Raw genomic sequence first — 21273 nt, forward strand, 5'->3', positions numbered from 1 at the left:
GCTTTTTCATATTATTTATTAAATTATAAATTGAACAAATATAATTTTTTCACAATTTTTATTTATTAAATTATAAAATGAACAAATATCATTATTTCACAATTCACAAAATTACACATATATACAATAGTTAATATATATTATTAGTAATCTTCCTTTTACTTACTGTTTATTCCTAACCTACTTTTTTTTTTTTTTTTCTTTATTACAGATACTTTAATAATCCCATTAAAATATTCTCCTGCTTTCATGAAAAGCAGTATTCAGCAGAATTACTAGATTTTATTTTAAATTAGATTTTATTTTAAATGATCATCAATTATGTTATGATCATGTTATCAAAAACAGCAGTAATATTAAAGAATATGAAGATTTAAAAATTATTAGAACACTGCTCGTATTTTGTTATACTTCTAACTTGGAAAAAAAATCTTCCGGATTCTACAATTCTGAAGTTTCAGTTACATGCTCCATTACATAACGCATTTGTAATCTAAGTTTGTTTTATTTGGTTATTAATGCAGTTATATGTAATCATGTCGAAACATTTATCAATACGTAATGGATGTAGTTACCAAATAATTTTTTGCCATCGGTGTTTGTTTACATCATGATATTAAGGATTTTCTATAAACTAAACTTCTCGAAATTCACATAAAAAAGTGGAAAACAGCCAATTATAGTAACCCAGACAAATAGTTTGTGACGTATGTTGCCACCAGTCACGTGAGACCCGCTAACTTCCGTAAACCGTCAGCGTTTGTAGTCGCATAATTGTAACGGACTTCATTTTGCGCTGTTTCATTATAAAGGTCCGTTTCACTCAAGGAGGTTAGAACAGAAGGAGGGAAGGTTCAACTCAAACGGTGAAGCTTGGCGGCCATCTTCCTGTTATCACCGTGACTTGTGCAAGGAAGTCTGTCATTGCAATATTTTCTTCTTTTCTTTTTGAAGCATGTCAGCTTGTATTGCATATGGATGCAAAAATAGATTCTCGAAAAAAATTCCGGGCATTATTTTTCACACGTAAGTATTAATTTTCTTTTTTTATGTAATATGACAACTATGTCAAAAAATATCACAATGTCATGTGGTTTTCTTTCCAGATGTGAAAAAAAGGACTTAAAATAGGTTATTTAATATAACTATAATCAAAATATATTAAACACATTTTAATGTTTCTGTTTATAGCTGGTATCTTCGTTCCTTAAGATACAATGCTATATGGTAGGATTTAAATTGTATAATTTGAACGTTTTAGTTAATTCGTTTTATAACTTTCATGAAAAGTAAGAAATCAATTGTTACTATTTTTATTAATTGTAAAGGTGTTAAATAAAGCAATGCTTTTCTTTATATATTAATTATTATTTATTTTTTTAAGTTAAGATAAACTGTTCTGTTGTTAAAAATTTTTTGCATAAACTTACAAATTTCTGGGCAGTATAGTGATAAAATTAAGTAAAATATTTACACCATTGAACATGTGGAAAGATGTATCCAAAAACTTATATAGGTGTATTTCTGTAATTCAACTTTATTAAAGGCAGTTTCTTTGAGATTAATAAATATGAAATGCGCATAAACTGAAATCAATGAATTCACATAAATCTGTTTTATTTTATTAAGATTTATTTTCTAACCTAAGCAAATCCGTGAAATATGCAGAAACATCATTTTTTAAAGGCTTTAATGTTATGCGCATGCATTTAGATTTCAAACTATTTCTTAATAATTTGCTGTACATAGTAAATTATGGATATCATCTTTATTACTTTAAAACAAAAATTCAACAATAGCGAGGGATTTCTTTATAAATTTAACATATTTTTACTGGAAAATAAATGCACAGAACAGCTTAGAAACACGTACATATCACTGCCGTAATGCAATGTTTTGAAGTCACAAACATGGACGCCGCTTGTTCGGCGGAGTTTCATTCCCCGATAGTGGAGGAAACTGCGAACCCTCCCTCCTTCTATTCTAACCTCCTTGGTTTCACTTTGCAAATTGTTGCCACCAAATATTATCGCCTTGTATTATATTTAAAGAAAATTAATAATGAATAATCTGCATGAATACACGTATGTTTCTTGCAGTGTGAAAAAATGACGGTATCTAGAGCCATCAAAGTTTGAGTAACGTAAACCTCTATCCGAACAGCCGAATTTCGAATTTGTTTTAATCCATTTCATATTTTGTAAAACTTTAATGAATTTTTTATTAAGAATTTCGAGGAGTTCAAAGCGAGAAATGGCAACACCGTACGAAAAATAACATTTTTATCTCCAGCGCGGAAATTCTAAAGATATGCTGTTTTCAAATATTTTGTGATACTGCTGTTGAATTGAATTTTGTGTAGTGTACGTGAGAAGAACAAGATATTCAATAAACAGAGGTAACACACAAAGCTTTAAAAAACGTCTCTTTGAGCGCAACATAAAAATCTGAGTGCTTCCAAATATTATTTATTTATTTTCATTACGCTGAGAAAAGTTTATGCTCCGAATTTTAGGAATTATTAAAATAAATAATCATCTTATGATGTCAATAATTAATGATCATATGATCAAATAACTGATCGTCTTGTAATGTTATAATAATTTTAAAAATCACTGCCTGAAAATTCTCGTAAATTTTTTTTAAAATTTATCAGATCTTGTTTAATTTTGCTTTATTTGTTTCAAAGCTTCACGTACTATCATTCTTATTAAATTTTACTTTATTTGTACTCAAAAGTAAGTTCATAATTTTTTTTATTTAAAGTTTTTACTGTTTTACCAAAGTAAAGATGTTTATACAAGAATTACGTGTGAAAAGAATGCGCAAAATGCAGTAAAAATTGCTTTAAAGAGATATATTAAATCTTATTTAAAAAACCTATGACTCTCATAACCTCATCACTTATACAACGTATCACATTTAATAATTAAAAACAATTATGTGATACAAACGCCTTACGATCGTCCCTACTCTTTCTTGCGAACATGTCGGCGACCCGCGCCCCGCCCACTGGGTTTGTCTATCTCTTACAAGGTCCATGGCCAAAAACATGAACCTTATACCAGATAGACCAACCCAAACAGGTTTTCTCCCTCGTCTAAGGCGTTGCCGGCTGTCACCTTGATCACATCCGGAGGAGTAGGGACGACTTGCAGAAATTTAACATTGGTTGCCTATTGCAGCGTGTATAATTGTCAAGAAAAAGCTGGTTGTAGTGCCTCATTTTACAAATTTTACAATTTTTTTTTTAAAATTGAGATTGATTTTTAAAAATTTAGCATATTTATCAAGCATAATTAACGTTCCAAATAATTATAAAGCTATTGCATGCTTTCAGGGCTGGATATTTTTTAAGCTTTTCCTATGCTGTATGTAAAGGAAATTTGTAACTACTTCTTTTAGAAAATAATATTTTAAATCTGAACTATAGAAAATTTCAAACAAGCAATTTTCTCTTGCAATTTTTATGCTTTTTATTAGTGTAAAAAATTAAAAAATACTAAAATATTTAAAAACGAATTTTTGAAAGTTTTCATTAAAATTCTAAACTGTGCTGCTTTTTTAAAATTATAGATGAATATTCTAGCACAATTTCTATAAAGGAATTTTATTTCACTTATATCTCATAATACATCATAGTAATAAAATCTTTTGACTCCTTAATAATTTTTATGCATTTAATTCTAATATTAAAATTGTATTTAACCGTAATAATTAATTTTGCTTGTATTTTATAGTGATTATTTTTTTAAGTTTATTTTTAGTTCTCTATAAGATTATTTTTTATTTACTGTTAATTTAATTTATTAGCCCAAAGCGATGGTAGCCTAGAAAGGCTGTTAGTTTCGAAGCGGCATTTTACGCTGTTTTACTATAAATGTAAGTGTCACCGTGCAAATTGTTGTTACCAAATATTATATGTAAAGAAATCAAATAATAAAGAATCTGCATGAATGCATGTATGTTTCTCGCACTGTGACAAAAACGACAGTATCTAGAGACATCAAATTTTGAATAATGTAATCCTCCACCCGAACATAGGCATCTGGAGGGCCGAATTTCGAATGTTTTTTAATCTATTTCATATTTTGTAAAATTTTAACGGATTTTTAATTAACAAACTCAACGAGTTCAGAGCGGAAAATAACGGAATGTATTTTTTTATTTATTTATTAACGGAATGTATTTAATTATGTACGGAAAATAACAGTTTTAGCACCAGTGCGGAAATTCTAAAGATATGCTGTTTTCAAATGTATGTGGTTTACGGGCGAAGAACATGATATTCAATAAATGTAAGTAACACACAAAACTTTAAAAAAAGAGTGCTTCTAGATTTTATCTTTTTTTTTTTTTTCCTTCATTACGCTCAGAAAATTTTATGCTCCGAATTTTATGAATTATTAAAATAACTAATCCACTTTAATGTTAATAATTTAATGATCATATAATCAATGTGATCGTTTTGTAATGTTATTATAGTTTGAAAAATCTCTGCCTGAAAATGTTCATTAAATTTTAAAATAATTATCAGATCTTGTTTAATTTTATCTTATTTATTTCAAAGCATCGCGTACTATCAATCTTATTTAATTTTACTTTATTTTTACGCAAAATTAAGTTCATAAATTGTGTGCTTAGAGTTTTTACTGTTTTACCAAAGTAAAGATTTTTGTACAAAAATTACGCGTGAAAAAAATGCGCGAAATGCAGTAAATGTGCTTTAATGAGATATATTAAATCCTATTTGGAAAAAACTGTGGCTTTCAAAATCTCATCACTATACAACGTATCACATTTAATAATTAAAAAGAGTTATGTGATGCAAACGTCATAGGTTTCAGTGTTAAAGTAAACCAGATCGTCCGTACTCTTTCTTGCCGACATGTCGGTGATGCGCGCCCCACCCACTTTGTCTATGTCTTATAAGGTGGTTAAAAACATGGACCTTTCCATGGCTAAAAAGCTATGACGTCAAAGACACATCACATGACATACCACAACCAATGACAACAGCAATGCATGCTTTCCATACTGGATCTTGAATCGGATTTATTTACGAAATGATTACTCTGTTAAAAGATTCCGAATCTGTTGGCTCCGTTAGCAGAACACTTTTATCAAATAAATATTTGACTTTTTATAGTATGACACTTGCGTTAAATGGTTTATTAGAAGAAATTTATTCGTGGAAAAATGTATGCGAATTTTCGTTTTTGCTTCTTTTTAGATTAAATAAAATTATTCTTGGATTTAATTTTCGTTTTTTGTGTCCTTGAAAATGACAGAATAAAATTTATGTTTGAAAAAGAATTTTCTACATTTTTGATGAAGTTATTGTCTGTTAACATATTTTTAAAGGAACAAATTTAATTACATTGTTATTGTTTTCTAAAAGTCCATTTTGTAAAAAAAAAAAAAAAAGAAAAAAGAAAAGAAAAAAGAGAAAAAATTAGTTTTTCTTTCTAAAAGTATTGTATTATAATATATATTTCTAAAAGTAAAGTATTGTAAGTTATAACATGATATATACATATATTGTAAAATGATGCTTTTTTTTTTTTTTATTTCATTTCCAGTTACTGAGACAAAAAGATGAAGAAATAGAAAAGCTCAAGAAAACAATACTTCAGGTAAATAAGCAGAATGAAACTTTAGAAGGAATTCGATTAGCTTTATTACAAGGTACGAATGTATATTTTCAACTGAACAAGTTTAAAGTATCTTGCTATTTTATACACAAATCTGTGTCTTTGCTCAAATCGTAAAATCACTAATTATTTTTTTAGAAGTTACCCAGTTTAATAGTGCAGTTTCTTCACTACAGATTTCTGTTTCAAGATTAGAAGCAAATGAAGGTATGGATTAATGCATTTAGTGACTATAGGAGTAAAAATAAATGTTATTTTAGAAGGAATTTGTTTTAAATGCTAATTATATTTATAATCATAGTTTTACAAATATAGTTTGCTATATGTATAGTATCACAGAATATTTTATTTGAAAACAATTATTCCAAGTATTTCCCTGCAATATGCTGCTGAAAATTTATCAGTACTATAGACAAAAAGTACGAAATTTAGGACCAATTTTACACAAAGACCCAAAAGAAGTGAAATTTAATACCAATAAATTTCAGAATATCTTATAAATATGCAAAATGAGAATTAAAGAAATGTAAAACTCTAAGTTTTAGGTTTTAGTTTCGCATTTCTTTGATTCTTATTTTGCATATTTATAGGATATTTTGAAATCTATAGGTATTGAATTTCACTTCTTTTGGGTCTTTGTGTAAAATTGGTTTTAAATTTCTTACTCTCTCTCTCTATATATACGTATAATAAGCAATTTAAAAAATTTTAAATTCAAATAAGAATTTCATTATGAAGCATTGTGAAAGATAATTGGAACAAATCGACTTTCTAAACTGCTGATTCAACAGTTTTATTATTATGCTTAAAAATTAGACTTATGTTAAAAATGCTCACAGAACAATGAAGCTCCGTAAAATTAATGGTTGTATGACATTTAATTTATATTAGTTTTGTCACTGTTCTAAAAATGAAAGATTAACATATTTGATTATGCATTTGCCAAATAAATGTTTTAAGCATACATGAAATATTTATTTGTATTTGAAAATTTCTTAGATAGTCATAAAATTGCTTATCAAATGGGCATTATAAGAAATTTAATATGTTTGTTATCATTACATTTTGTAAAGTTTAATTACTGAAAACACCTCTTTTTAGCCGAAAAAAGAACTTTGGAAGAAGAAAAAAATAAATTGAAATTGATTTTAGAAGAGCAAGAGAAGGTAAATAAAATGCTTGTAATTATGATAAAATATATATGTACACACACCACATATGCACATAATACATATAAATGGGTAGTGATCTTAGTTTTATATAAACTTTGGATTTGGTTTGGTTTATTTCATTATGGCAAAGCACATTAGGGCTATCTGCCTAAGGGGACGGATGCCTTCGTGGAGGACTTTCTAAGGGAAACTGGCTTGTATACACGTTACACATGGGGAAAACCATGAAAACGCCTGTGTAGCCAGCCCGTCTGAGGGATTTGTACCTCGGATCGAACTACCAGTGTTCAGTGACTTTACCGCTCGGCCGCTGGTGGGCCTTTGAAACTTTGGAGAAAAAGTATCTTAAATGAAACTGATTTTAATGATGTTTCCACTAAATTTTGCTACTTGATTAATAAAAAAATTAAAAATAAACATGTGAAGATTAATTTTTTTTTCTATGATACTATCATGGAGGAAACAGTTTATACATTCTGATGAATTATAACTCTAGGAGTTTTTACAAAATAGTTAATACCATCTGAATATGAACTGTTGAATGAGCCTACATATACAGATTAAGTAAATGCTTTGAGATATACTAATAATATCTAATGCAGAAACAAAAACTTTAAGCATTAGACTAACATTTAAATAACAAAATCTTTTTTATTATTTTAGCAATATCAAAAGCAGATTAATGAAATTATAAAAGAGCTAGAAAATTTAAAGATAATACAGAGAGAGAAAACAGAAAGTAATTTAAAACAAGCTTTAGCTGAAGGTAAATCAATATTGTTTTATTTATTATTAAAACAGCATTTAAACATTAAAAAATTATACTCTGTATATAATTATAGAATGTAATATTTGAATAGCTTAAACTTCAAACACACTATTATTTTAATGAATTTTGACATTTTTATTTATTTTTTAAAGATGGGAAGTACTTTGGGGGGGGGCTGGAAACTTTTTGAAGAAAAGTTTTAAGTCGAATTGAAGCAATTAGTTTTTAGTTAAAAATGTCCTAATTTTTTAAATGTTATTCATTCAGATATATTACCTTCATTGAAATTATACATTTAACATTGCATATCAGAATAAATCTTTATTTCTTTCACATAAAATGAATTTCCAAGCATTTTGAGTATCAACCATTTTACGAAATTCATAAATTTTAATTCATTTTCAAGAAAAAAAAATATTATAAGTAAAATAAAGAGGCTGTAGAATTAAAATGTTAATGAATATTGCAAAAATGAGTTGAATGATATGATTGCAATGAATATAATTCATCAGTTCTGACAGAGTTATAATTTTAAAATAAATGAATTTTAACTTTAATTAATTCTATTTTTTGAGATTGAGTTTACCAGAAGGAAGGTAACTTTGTAATTTCTTTGAATACTCTCTCCAATGTAAAAACAGTTATCTTGTCAATTCAGTTTCATGTGAGCATCTCATAATTCTTCATCATACCAATGACCAAATGAATAAGATGGCTAACTACTGTCATGTCAACCTTGGGTCAAATACCTGAAATTAGCAAGTTGTAGGAATGCATTTTATGGTTTATCTTTTGTGTAACATAGCACTGACATTCCTAGTTTGAATGCACATGATAGCAGGGCTTAATTTCTAAGATTAGAAGTGCCGGAGCCCTATGGAAGATCGTCAGCAAAGAGGAACAAGAATAAATAAATAAAATGACTATTAAGCTCATTAATAATTTTAAAATTAAACAGTTAATTATTATCAAATTAATTAATAGACATTTAATTAATGTTTATAAATTGTTATTTTATTAATAATTATTAATAACTTAATTGATAATTATTAGATAAATAATTAATTATAATTTAATCGATAATTAACTATTATTTATTGAAATAATTAAATAATTAAAATTTTAAAAAATGTAAAGAGATAAATTGAAATTTAATAAGCAATTTTTAATATAATTTTATTGTTAAAATAAAATTTTCGAGATAAAATTTCTACTGAAATTGTTATTCAATTACATAAAAGAAGTGCCGCATCTTTCTTATTCAGGGCTCCAGTGTGTTCCGACTAGAATCATGATTTATTACCAAAACTAAAAAGCACTGGAACCGATATCCAGTGGGCTCCGGCCCAATTTAAGCTCAGATCGTAGGGGGGTGAAAAAGTTCTTTTATCATCACAAAAATTAAACATACTTATAGCTGATGAACATTCCAGGGCAAAACAAAATGAGGGTATGAGTGGGTGGAAACAAAAAATGAGGGGAATCTTACTGAGAGAGAATGTTCTCTTTGACCGCGGCTCTCTGCTGATATAATTATAGCCATCAAGCAGATGTGTATCAGGGCTGAATCTGACTCCCAAGGATGAATGTAAAGTCGCTATTTACGCTTTTCCCCACATTAGTGGATACTGTGGGAGGATGATGTATAGGACGTGCTTGAGCAGTTTATCTCAGTATTTTACTCTTATTGTACTCGCTGTCACTTAACACAAATTTTCCTTCCTGCGAGGATAACTAACCATCGATAACAATACACTAGATACTATGGTATGGCGAGCAATTTACGTGTTCCTAAACAAACTCTCGCAAATTCATTGCCCTTCTTAAAGGGAAAGGTTTCCAAATGTGAGCGATGGGACTTTACTTGAACGTCTCATGTTCTCATGAGTTCGTATTTCTAGGAAAATAGAGTATTGCAAAGTCTGCTTATTGTTAAACTAAAACGTTAGGAATTCTAATTTTTTTCCCCTTTAAATTGTGATTCAGTTTTTATAAAAAGAAGTACCTGAGCTCATCTTATTTAGGGCTCCAGTGCGCTCCGGCTAAAATTGTAATTTATCTTAAAAATTGAGAAGTACCGGAGCCAGGCTCCGGTGCAATTTAAGCACTGCATGATAGTGGTATTCGTAAATATGGTTAAAAATAAAACTATTATGCTGCCTAAATATGTACTTTTTAATGATTAACATATAATATACTAATATACACTCTACTAAAAAAAGATAAATGTTCTTAAATGCTGAATAAATATCAGTTTCAATAAGTTCAGAATCATGAATTTTGATAAACAATATTATCAATTTCATATTTTGGGCATTGATTCCACAAGTTTCTCTCTCTTTTTTTTTTTTTTTATTTTTTTAAATTTCTGGACTTATTTTATGCCACTCCTCTTGAATCATTGCTTTCAGTTGCTGTCGCAGAGATATACTCTGTTTTCGAATTTTCGATTCTAGTTTCCGCCAAATATGTTCAATGAGATTAAAATCTAGTGATTGAGGTGGTGCCTATGCTTTGGATCATTGTTCTGGTAGATTTAAAAACTATTTTGTATAGTAAGTTTTTGTGCTGACAATGCCAAATTTCGCTTCAAGATGTCAAGATATTTATACTGATTCATTATACCATCTACAAACTCCATATTACCAAGACCAGAATGTGCCATAGATCCTAATACCATAACTCCTCCTCTGCCAATGTTAACACTTCGTACTAAGTTTTGCTTCCGAAACTCCTCTTTTAGTTTTCTCCACACCAACACTCGTCCATCTGAGCCAAAGATGTTAAATGTGCTTTCATTAACAAACAACACTTTTTCCAGTAGGCGGGTGTCCTTTGTTTCATTGATTTTGTGAAAGCGAGACGAAGTTTTCAGTTTTTTTTAACTGACGTAAAATTTTCTGCATGCTACTCACTGATGATATCCTGCAGATCGCATTACTCTTCTTACAGTTTCTAGATTTACATATATTCCATATAATTCACGAAGTTTTGCAACAAGTTTAGGAGCACTCAGTCTTGAATTCTTTTCAATATTCCTTAGAATAAAGCGTTTTATTTCATGAGATAACTCAGATGGTCTTCCAGGTCTTCTTTTGTTTTGATTACGATTTTGTATCTTATAACCTGTAACTTAATTATACCCAAAACTGCAGAATTACTTACATTAAGTATATAAGCAATTTTTCTAATAGATTTCCCTTGCTTTTGATGCAAATCAATAACTAACCTGCGAGTTTCTAATGATGTTTGCTTTCGTAAGAAAACATTAAAATAAAGAATATTTTCTAAAAAGAAGATTCAAATTATAAAAGCAAAAAATTTTTAGTTTTGCCAAGCTTCTTTATCCAAACTAATTCCATAAAGTTTTTTTTTAATTTATTGCAAATGATTTAAAATTGTGAAAATGTAGGATTAATTTTGTGGTAGTATTCTGCTAAAATTCAAATTAGTTCAGAAGTACCTAAGATTTCATTCAGATAAAAGCTTTTGCTCAAAAAGCTTTTGTAGTTTAAAACATAAAAGTCTTTATGCTTGCTCACATCTGTTTCACAGGATTTAAGCCACAGCCAAATAGGGAATGTAAAGTTGTGAATGGGAAAATATGCAGTTGACTCTGTGAAACTGTCGAGCAAATGTCAGTTCATGTTTGCTTTGTATGACTGGATGATACTTATACCAAGATGGCATGAATTTGAAAAGTTAGAACTTTTAAGCAAAATCCTTAAACCAGTTTTAATGATGTAGCAAGATCTGGTTGCTTAGCAACAAAGCTTGACTTACAAGTTTTATTTCCAAAAGACCATTATGTGATCGTGTGAATGGAGACTAAGTCCTAAAAATGAGTATCTTACTGTACTATCTATAGAACAACCACTGAAGTTACTATCTATAGAACAACAAAATAAACATCTAGAATATCACTGATGATTTTGCTAACAAGAAAAATAGTACTTGAGAATGTTGAATCAAAGTTTTATTTAAAAAATAAACTTTTATTTAATTTTTCTTTTCCTGTTTCATAGATTTTGGGTGTCCTTTGACAAGAATGGCGAAAGCTCTGCCTATAATGTTGGGATCCCATGTTCTTTATAATTTTTATTTAAGGTATTCCAAATGGTATTTAATATATTAAATATTTAATTGAAATATATACCTGTCCTTAACATCTGGAGTGGAATCCTAAAAATGAATCTGAATGCAAATTTGTACATTTTCAGTAACATGGTAGCTTGCTGTGAAAGTAGTAATAAATAAACAAACAAATTAAAAAAATTCATGCAATATTTAAAAAAAATAATCTCTAACATTAGTTGTATCTTTTATTAAGACATTCTATTCTATTCTTATTTTTAATCTTTTTATTTACTATTTTGTACTCATATGCAGCATCATCCAAACTTGATAGTTATTTGAAAACAATAAAAGAAAAGGATGATCATATATTAAAATTAGAAGAAGAATTATCCAGAGAAAGGAGGGAAAAGAAAGAAGAAATTCTGAAACTTCAGCTTGAAGTAAGCACTTAAATAACCATAAAATAATTGGCACAATGTAATTTTAATAGTATCTTTATGTTCACATTCATTAAATTAGCGAATAAGATAGCAGCAAATGTATCAAATACCCTATTAGTAATTTTATATATTTTTCTTAAATCATTAATTTAAATACTAATATATGAATGATTTGATTACTACTTTAATCAATTTTTTTATTCCTCAGAAATGCTTATGTCTGATATATTGACTTCTCCCCTTCCCTCTAAAAAATCATCTGTATTGCAGCCAATTTAATAACAAGTAATGCAGATCTAAAATATAGTTTAGGTCTTCATTATTAATAAAATATTTTTATATAATGTAAGAAAATTTATGCGTAAATTTCACAATCGAATCAGAATAAGCTTGTACCAGCTCCATGAGTTTAATCATTCTCAGAGTGCTTCAGAGTGCTGCTACACTCATCGCAAGGGATTTAAATAAATTGTTTCTTTAAATAAGCAACTGTATACTTTCTTTAACTGTTCCTGTAACTTGTGCATAAGTCTGTATTTTTATCAAAAATTAAAAAAAAAAAAAAAAAAAAATGTACAAGGTAACCAAAAAAGTTCTCGCCATTTTGGACAGACAGAAAGAAAAATTCATAAAACAAATAATAATCCCCACTAATCCTCAAAGTAATCAGCATCAGCATCCAGTGCCTTTTGCCAACCAGTGGCTAGCTGTGCGATGCCATCATGGTAAAACTCAGGAGTCGTGGACACAAAGAAGTCTGCGAAGGCTTTTCGAGGTCTGGCCAGTTGTTAAAGAATTTCCCACGAAGATGGTTGTCCAGGGAATGGAAAAGGTGGTAGTGGTAGTGTGTTGGCATGAAGCCTGGGAAATATGGTTAGATGGGCAGTGTCTCAGCCCAATCACTGGATGGTGTCCCTGGCCTCCTGAGCCACATGTGGCCTTGCATTTTCATGGAGGAGGAGTACACCCTTACGATTGACCAATGCTCTTTATGCATCAGTGCCTGATATACATGTTCAGAGTGCTGCGAATACAGGCCTGCCATGATAGTATGGCCCACTGGCAGGAGCTCACAGTGCACCACTTGGTCACTAGTCCACCAGATACAGAGCATGATCTTGCGTGGGTGGAGAGGTCTTGCAGTGTGAGGCACAGGGTCCATGGTGACAACCAATGTTTGGAACATCTGGGTGTGTCATACTGGACCCACTTTTCATCGCTGGTATGGATGCATTGCAGTGCCAAGTAAGCAATGACAAACAGGCAGTAACACGCTGTTGCTTGTTTGCATCAGTGAGTGGAGTACTCACTTGTTCAGCTTGTATGCGGTGCAAATGGAGCCTGATCATTTCGTAACATACCTGGAAGTGTGCAGCAAGCTCACATGTTTGGCTACAGTCACTCTCTATGGCTGCTCTCAAGGCCTCGTCTTTCAGCGCTTGTGGCCGACTGCTACGTGGTGCATCACTAAAAGACATATTGCCTGATCTGAAATGCTGGAACCATTGCCTAGCAGTCTGTTTGTTAATGACATCATCTCCAAAGGCTTGGCAATTTCGGCAACTTGGTTCTGCTGCTTACAGGCTCACTTTAAAATCGCACAGCAAACAACTCTGAAACGAGCGCCTTGATGTGTCCATTTCAATCAGTCGCCGTGCGAGTTACATTTGAATTACTTATACAACACGCTTTTATACTCTTGATCAGTGTCTGGACTCCCATCCTAACCACTTCATCGGCAGGTTTGGCAACTATTTTTTGTTGGGGTTCGCTCTTCCAATGTCATATCAGAAAGAGCAAGAGCTCTTTGGTTACCTTGTATTTAGATTAGATATTAGATTGCTAAATTTTTTATTATATTAATTCTTTTTACATAAAATGCATTTTGGTATTCTACGAGAAGGGAAGTAACACTGTCTATGCCATAGCCAAAAGAAAAAATATACAATTAGTAATATTTTAGTATATTAATTAAACTAAAAGTCTTTGTATTTTAATCTTGCATCAATATACTCATCCCCTCCAAATAAAACTTGAGCATATTCTATTAGTATCATTATTTTTATTGCCTATATTTATCTAGTAAATACTAAATGTAACATTAATAATCATATTTTTAAGGATTACCATCTTTCATATAAATATGCTATTATAAATTCTTGCTTTTAATCTTTCATTTCAATTAGCTTTCAAATCCGTATTTTTTTTCCAGTATGAAGAGAAAATAGGAAGAATAAAGGCACAGTTACCTAGGCAAAAAATATCATTAAATGATAACTATAAAACTTATGACATATTTAGACAGGTAATTTTATATTTTCATTCCTGAGTTACTTATACATGTATAGTAATTTCAGTCAAAAATTATTTCCATTACTCATGAAACTGGATTAGAAATAAAAGTGTTACATTATTTTCTATTTTATTATTTAATAATAATAATTGTCGGACACAGCACTTCTTAATGTGGCCTTGTTAACATAAAACTTCTAATAAAAATTACATTTCAGAAGTCAAACAACAAAAATCAGCGTTAATTTGCAAAATTTTCACAGGACTAGTTTCGATGGTTTTACCGAACCATCATCTTCAGCTGCAAAACCGCAAATGAACAAGATAGGAAATAATGTTTAGATAAGATAAGAAAGCCTGAACAAGAATAAGCAAGTGGCGCCATCTGTTGGCGAAACCAGAACTAAAACATAATTTCTCTAAAAGCCGAAGGCAAATTTGGATTGGAATTAGGATCGTTAACTAGAACAGAAAGATTTTTATGAATGTGAAATGCCTCTAGAAAATCCAGTTCTCCAATGGAAGATGTTTTTTGAATAATTTTGGCAGCAGAAAAATTGAAAGTGTGATTTTCGGACCAACAATGTTGAGCAACAGAAGACTTCTGTGTTTCCTTTTTTCTAACATATGCCTCATGTTCTTTGACGCGAAATTTTAAGGCTCTCTTAGTTTGGCCAATGTAAATTAAACCGCACTGGCAAGGAATCCTATAAATACCCCAAGAATTCATATCCGGAATGGGGTCCTTGAGTATAGAAGTTGGAATTTTATTGATGGGAGAGTAAACAACCCGAAAGTTAAATTTCTGCAAAATATGTGCAACTTTATAGCTAATTGATGGAAAGAAGGGAATGACAACAGACATTTTATAATCTCCTAAAATAAGAGTGTGGCTTTTAGTGTGTTGAGATGAGAATTTTTTAACTGCTTGATTAATAATGTTGGGTGAAAAGTTCCTGTCAATAGCTATTGCTTTTAAATAATTTAGTTCTTCATCAAGGGCTAGTTTGGAGGAGCAAACTTGAAGAGCACGGAAAACATAGGGATAAAATGAAGCTAACTTTTGTTTAGTCGGATGACATGATTTAAAGTGTGGTGGAAGGCAAACCGATGAAGGTTTACGGTAAACTGTAGTACTGAAGTTGGATGTGTTACGTGTGACCAGAATGTCGAGAAACGGAAGAGAATTGCAAGTCTCAAGTTCAAAAGTGAACTGAATAGCAGGATCAATAGAATTCATTGTTGAAAGAACTCTATTTAAATCATCTTTATTACCTTCAAACAGGGTAAAAGTATCGTCTACGTAGCGGAACCATGCCGGGAAGTTTAAAGTTTCAAACAATTTTGATTCATAATAATGCATGTAGATATCAGCCAGGATGGGACTGAGGGGGCTTCCCATGGCTAATCCCTCAGTTTGCTTGTAATATTTATTTTGGAAAACAAAATGTGTTTGTTTCAAACAGAGTTGAGTGAGAGAAATTAGCTCATCAATTTCGATGCAAGAGAAATGAAATTCGCGAAGTCTGGTTTCTAGACATCTTAATGCACCCTCCACTGGGACATTGGTGAATAATGATTTTACATCAAAAGAAACCATGAGTAAATTACGAGGAGAAATGTTTTTAACCTTTTTTACAAACTCTATTGAATTTTTTATGGTGTAAATGTTATTGTCTAATAGAGTGGAAAATCTAGAAACTAAATATTTAGCTAATGGATACGAGGCAGTACCTAAATTTGATACAATAGGGCGGAAAGGAATACCACTTTTATGAATTTTGGGAAGAGCATATAATCTGGCACAATTCGCAACAGATGGGATAAGCGAATGTTTTAAGTTGCTTGAAATGATTTGCGAAGATTTGATTGCAGTTTTTATTTTGGATAAGTCCGAAGGTGAAGGATCTTTAGGGATCGGATTATATGGTCCTTCGTTTAAGAGTTTAGTGACACCATCGATGCAAGTGTTCTTATCCATGACGACTATCTGGCCACCTTTGTTGGCCTTTGAAATGACAATATCCGGGTTAGAATGAATCTTGCGCATTGTAGCTCTTTCTCTCGCAGTTAGATTTGGTTTCAAAGGTTTATTATTGAATTTCACATTATGAGCGATAAGATGCCTAATCATTTCTTTCTGTGAATCTGAAACTTTACTGAACTTGAAAGCTTTTTCGATAGGAGCCAAAATCTTTGGAATCGAGGGTTTACAGGTTTGTGAGAAGTTAAAATTATATTTTAGAATTCTCTCTTGTTCTTCTGAAAGACTAACATTAGAAATATTAACTATTGGCTTGATGTTAATTTCTCTCACTCAACTCTGTTTGAAACAAACACATTTTGTTTTCCAAAATAAATATTACAAGCAAACTGAGGGATTAGCCATGGGAAGCCCCCTCAGTCCCATCCTGGCTGATATCTACATGCATTATTATGAATCAAAATTGTTTGAAACTTTAAACTTCCCGGCATGGTTCCGCTACGTAGACGATACTTTTACCCTGTTTGAAGGTAATAAAGATGATTTAAATAGAGTTCTTTCAACAATGAATTCTATTGATCCTGCTATTCAGTTCACTTTTGAACTTGAGACTTGCAATTCTCTTCCGTTTCTCGACATTCTGGTCACACGTAACACATCCAACTTCAGTACTACAGTTTACCGTAAACCTTCATCGGTTTGCCTTCCACCACACTTTAAATCATGTCATCCGACTAAACAAAAGTTAGCTTCATTTTATCCCTATGTTTTCCGTGCTCTTCAAGTTTGCTCCTCCAAACTAGCCCTTGATGAAGAACTAAATTATTTAAAAGCAATAGCTATTGACAGGAACTTTTCACCCAACATTATTAATCAAGCAGTTAAAAAATTCTCATCTCAACACACTAAAAGCCACACTCTTATTTTAGGAGATTATAAAATGTCTGTTGTCATTCCCTTCTTTCCATCAATTAGCTATAAAGTTGCACATATTTTGCAGAAATTTAACTTTCGGGTTGTTTACTCTCCCATCAATAAAATTCCAACTTCTATACTCAAGGACCCCATTCCGGATATGAATTCTTGGGGTATTTATAGGATTCCTTGCCAGTGCGGTTTAATTTACATTGGCCAAACTAAGAGAGCCTTAAAATTTCGCGTCAAAGAACATGAGGCATATGTTAGAAAAAAGGAAACACAGAAGTCTTCTGTTGCTCAACATTGTTGGTCCGAAAATCACACTTTCAATTTTTCTGCTGCCAAAATTATTCAAAAAACATCTTCCATTGGAGAACTGGATTTTCTAGAGGCATTTCACATTCATAAAAATCTTTCTGTTCTAGTTAACGATCCTAATTCCAATCCAAATTTGCCTTCGGCTTTTAGAGAAATTATGTTTTAGTTCTGGTTTCGCCAACAGATGGCGCCACTTGCTTATTCTTGTCCAGGCTTTCTTATCTTATCTAAACATTATTTCCTATCTTGTTCATTTGCGGTTTTGCAGCTGAAGATGATGGTTCGGTAAAACCATCGAAACTAGTCCTGTGAAAATTTTGCAAATTAATGCTGATTTTTGTTGTTTGACTTCTGAATTATTATTTATTCGGCGTGTTATTGTGTCTTAAAAATTACATTGTTTCCAATGTTCCACTAAAATTCCTATTGAAATTCTTAGCTCTAGCAGATAATTAATTTATAAGATGAATTAAGAGCTTGGAGGACTAAAAAGCAGTAGGAGTAAAGTTCCGATTCCATTGTGATATCTGACTATGTACAGTAGGCAGTGCTTAATGTGATTATATTTGTCCACTGCTATTTTGATAACATTAAACTACGAGAAAAAAAATACCCTTCGAAATAGCAATGAACTTTTACTATTTTAACATAACCAAAAACACATAAATATATACTTCACTGCATTTTAATTAGGAAAAGGCAAAAATTTATTTGTGGACTGATCACAATGTTTTTCATGCAAATGTTCATCAACTCATAACATTTCTGTATTGTTCAACTCCTCATAACATTTCTGTAAATTATTTGACTGATGCTGAACCCCTAATCTTAATACTGGGAGGGCATTCTTAGTTGAAAAAGAACATGCCAATGTAAAATTTAAAATTAAGCAAAGAAAAAAAAATCAACCTTAGTAAATGCTTTATGGATATATTTCTTCCTCCAGGAGTAATAAAAGGGTGGAAAAATATTCTTCAGAATTTTTTTTTTTTTTTCTCTTGAAAAAGAGAGATGTGTCCGACTTCCCTGAAAATCAGCAGACTTCTTCAAAATTATGCCATACAAAAATTGCCCTTTTTTGGGGGGGCCTAGTTTTAAATGGTTGATTAAAATTGTAACCAAGCTGTTTGGAGACTTAATCCCTAATTTGGTGACATTTCTCTATCGCTTCCTAATTTTTTTAATCTATTTTGACTTATTTGCGATTTTTCTTCAATTTAGAAAAATTATTCTGTAACATTTAGATTATATTAATTAAATTGCTGATCACAATAAGAGATGTATTTCTCATTTTTTAATATACAGCTGGATGGGACTTCAATAATTAAATAACAATAGCCAAATGATAACATTAAACAGTGTCTACTGTAATATAGAACATAATACTTCAGATAAAATTATATATAAAATTATTTAAAATGTATTAATGTTATTAAAAATATCTCAAATTCACTTACAATATTTCCTATCAATAAAAATTTACAGCTAACCTGATAAAATTTGCAGATTAATGATTTTTATCAAGTTACATTGTTACCACACACACAACTTTTCAAAATTTTCATATCTTTGCTTCAGAGTTAAGGGACATTTATTCAATATTAAAAAGGGAAGTCCTAGCTTATATTTTTTATAATATTTCTATAGCTGCAGAAGTTTTTAATAACCATTTAGCAAGATTTTGCAACTTCCTTTATTATTACACTTATCTGCTTTGAAGAATAATTAGAGTTAGTTTCTTAACACGTCGACTACCGTGGGAGTCACCGGTGACCAGCACTCGACTTGGCTACATGGCCGTTAGTGCCACCGGTGACGCGACCAATAGTAAAATACATAAGTAGAGTAAATATCGATACTGATAAATTTTTAAATAGTATCATTGTTACTATAATGGTTTGAAGAATAATAAATCAAAAATTAAATCGCAACAATGGTCTACAGTGCCTTGGGGGTCACCGGTGACCCTCCCATAAAAAATGCTTTAAGCACGATTATATAACTCACATTATTTTCTGTAAATAATAATTCAACATAATATACATTGCATAATAAAAATTTCAATTTGGCGTCATGGGCAAACCATGTCAAATAATTTTAAAAATTTCAGCTCATACTTGGGATAGATACTAACACTTCAGTATAAAATACATTTTGACATAGTTAACAAAAAAAAAAAAAAAAACAGTAAGATGCCTATGTTAATTATATAGCAGAGTAAAAATTGAAAATCAATTTTTTTTAAATTTGTGCATTTTTTACAGAAATATTTAAAACTAGAGAGAGAATCAAAGGAAGAATCATCTGCTCTTAGAAAACAAATAGAAGATCTTCAGATGGAGATAAAATTATTGAAATCTAAAACTAGTGCACCTTTAAATAGACTCCTACTGAATTCTGCTGAAGTACACAATTCCTCTACAGAAGATATTTTGGATAAAAATGACTTTATTCCACAAATAAAGCGACTGAAAAGAACTAATATTCAAACAGATGCAAAAGATTCCCACACGAATGCAGAAAACAGTTTTAATAAATCTGAAACAGCTCATCCCCAAAAAAAGAAACTGTTTAATCTTGATTTTAATTATTTTAGTAAAGGATAAAGTATTTATATTGCTTAAATATAAGCTTTTGTGATCAAAATCAATATTAAAAATGGACAAAATACAGTTAATTAGTAGCATGCCTTTTTAAAACTTGACTCTATTTTGAAGATTTAGACTTTTACAAGTGACCTCTTCAGAGCATGCATACAAATCAATAATCCATTAAGCTGTTTATACACACTGAAATGCAAATGCAGGTAACCAGGTAATGGAATGTGCAATTCAATTCCAGTTTAATGATATTGTTAATTTAACAATTATTTTCAGTGCATAAAAGTAATCAAAAATTATCCTATATTAAAGGTTTCGTAAATCTATCAATGTGTGAAAGAGTACTGTTTCCTCCAGACCAATGGTATATTTTTGTGTAGCAATACACATACTAAATTAGTTCCAGTATGAAAATTCAAGATTGTTTTAATCAAAAATATGATTGTTATTTAAACAATAAATACAAACCTAAGATCATGCACCAATAAATCGAATCGGAGCTTCTTATAGCTATATACTTCTTATAGAATATAAATACGAATCGGAGCTTCTTATAGCTTACTACTTAATGAGTGCAGTTTACTATGGGATTCAATTAAAAATTATAAAGGAACTACCACTATTCCACATATGATGAATCTTGATGAATTAAGTTTATGAAAATAGAGACTAAAATAAGTAAATATATGTATTTAGCTAATAAAGACTATTTAAATACAGGTTTTCATGACAGATCCTAAAACCAAGGCCACTCAGAGAGTTAAGGAAGCTAAATATATGGCTCGCATATGAACCAACTGATATAGTTCGACCACCTCAATCCATGACCACAAATGTGCACAAACACGCATGCGCCATTCGGACTGAATTATTCTCAAAATAGGGTAGAAAGATGGTGACTTTCTTTCCCTTCAGCATATAAATTCTCTCTTTCTTGAGAAGAGAAGACTTTCATGTTGAAGCAAGTAATAACGTTCCTTTTGGACAAGTCTGTGTTTTGGTAAAATGCCAGCCACGACTGCATTTGTGATGGTCAAATTATAGCAAAT

General features: G+C 30.6%; 1 protein-coding gene across 2 annotated transcripts in view; it reads left to right on the forward strand.

Moving 5' to 3' along the window:
- LOC146996583 (uncharacterized) overlaps window positions 1-21229 on the forward strand; it is a 36584-nt gene extending 15355 nt beyond the window's left edge. Inside the window, exons 1-8 of one of the 2 annotated variants that reach the window (XM_085821109.1) lie at window positions 4447-5201; window positions 5583-5688; window positions 5793-5861; window positions 6756-6820; window positions 7490-7592; window positions 11985-12112; window positions 14325-14417; window positions 19889-21229. In XM_085821109.1, coding sequence (XP_085677235.1) covers window positions 5067-5201; window positions 5583-5688; window positions 5793-5861; window positions 6756-6820; window positions 7490-7592; window positions 11985-12112; window positions 14325-14417; window positions 19889-20230 — 1041 coding nt within the window. In that variant the 5' untranslated portion in view covers window positions 4447-5066 and the 3' untranslated portion in view covers window positions 20231-21229. Of the gene's footprint in view, window positions 1-4446; window positions 5202-5582; window positions 5689-5792; window positions 5862-6755; window positions 6821-7489; window positions 7593-11984; window positions 12113-14324; window positions 14418-19888 lie in introns of those variants that run through there. The other variant, XM_085821110.1, reaches the window with a different exon arrangement.
- The last annotated feature ends 44 nt before the right edge of the window (window positions 21230-21273 follow it).

The sequence above is a fragment of the Stegodyphus dumicola genome, chromosome 7 (assembly GCF_044657685.1).
Source record: "Stegodyphus dumicola isolate Sdum_Otavi_A_Nest chromosome 7, ASM4465768v1".
NCBI classification, from domain to species: domain Eukaryota; kingdom Metazoa; phylum Arthropoda; class Arachnida; order Araneae; family Eresidae; genus Stegodyphus; species Stegodyphus dumicola.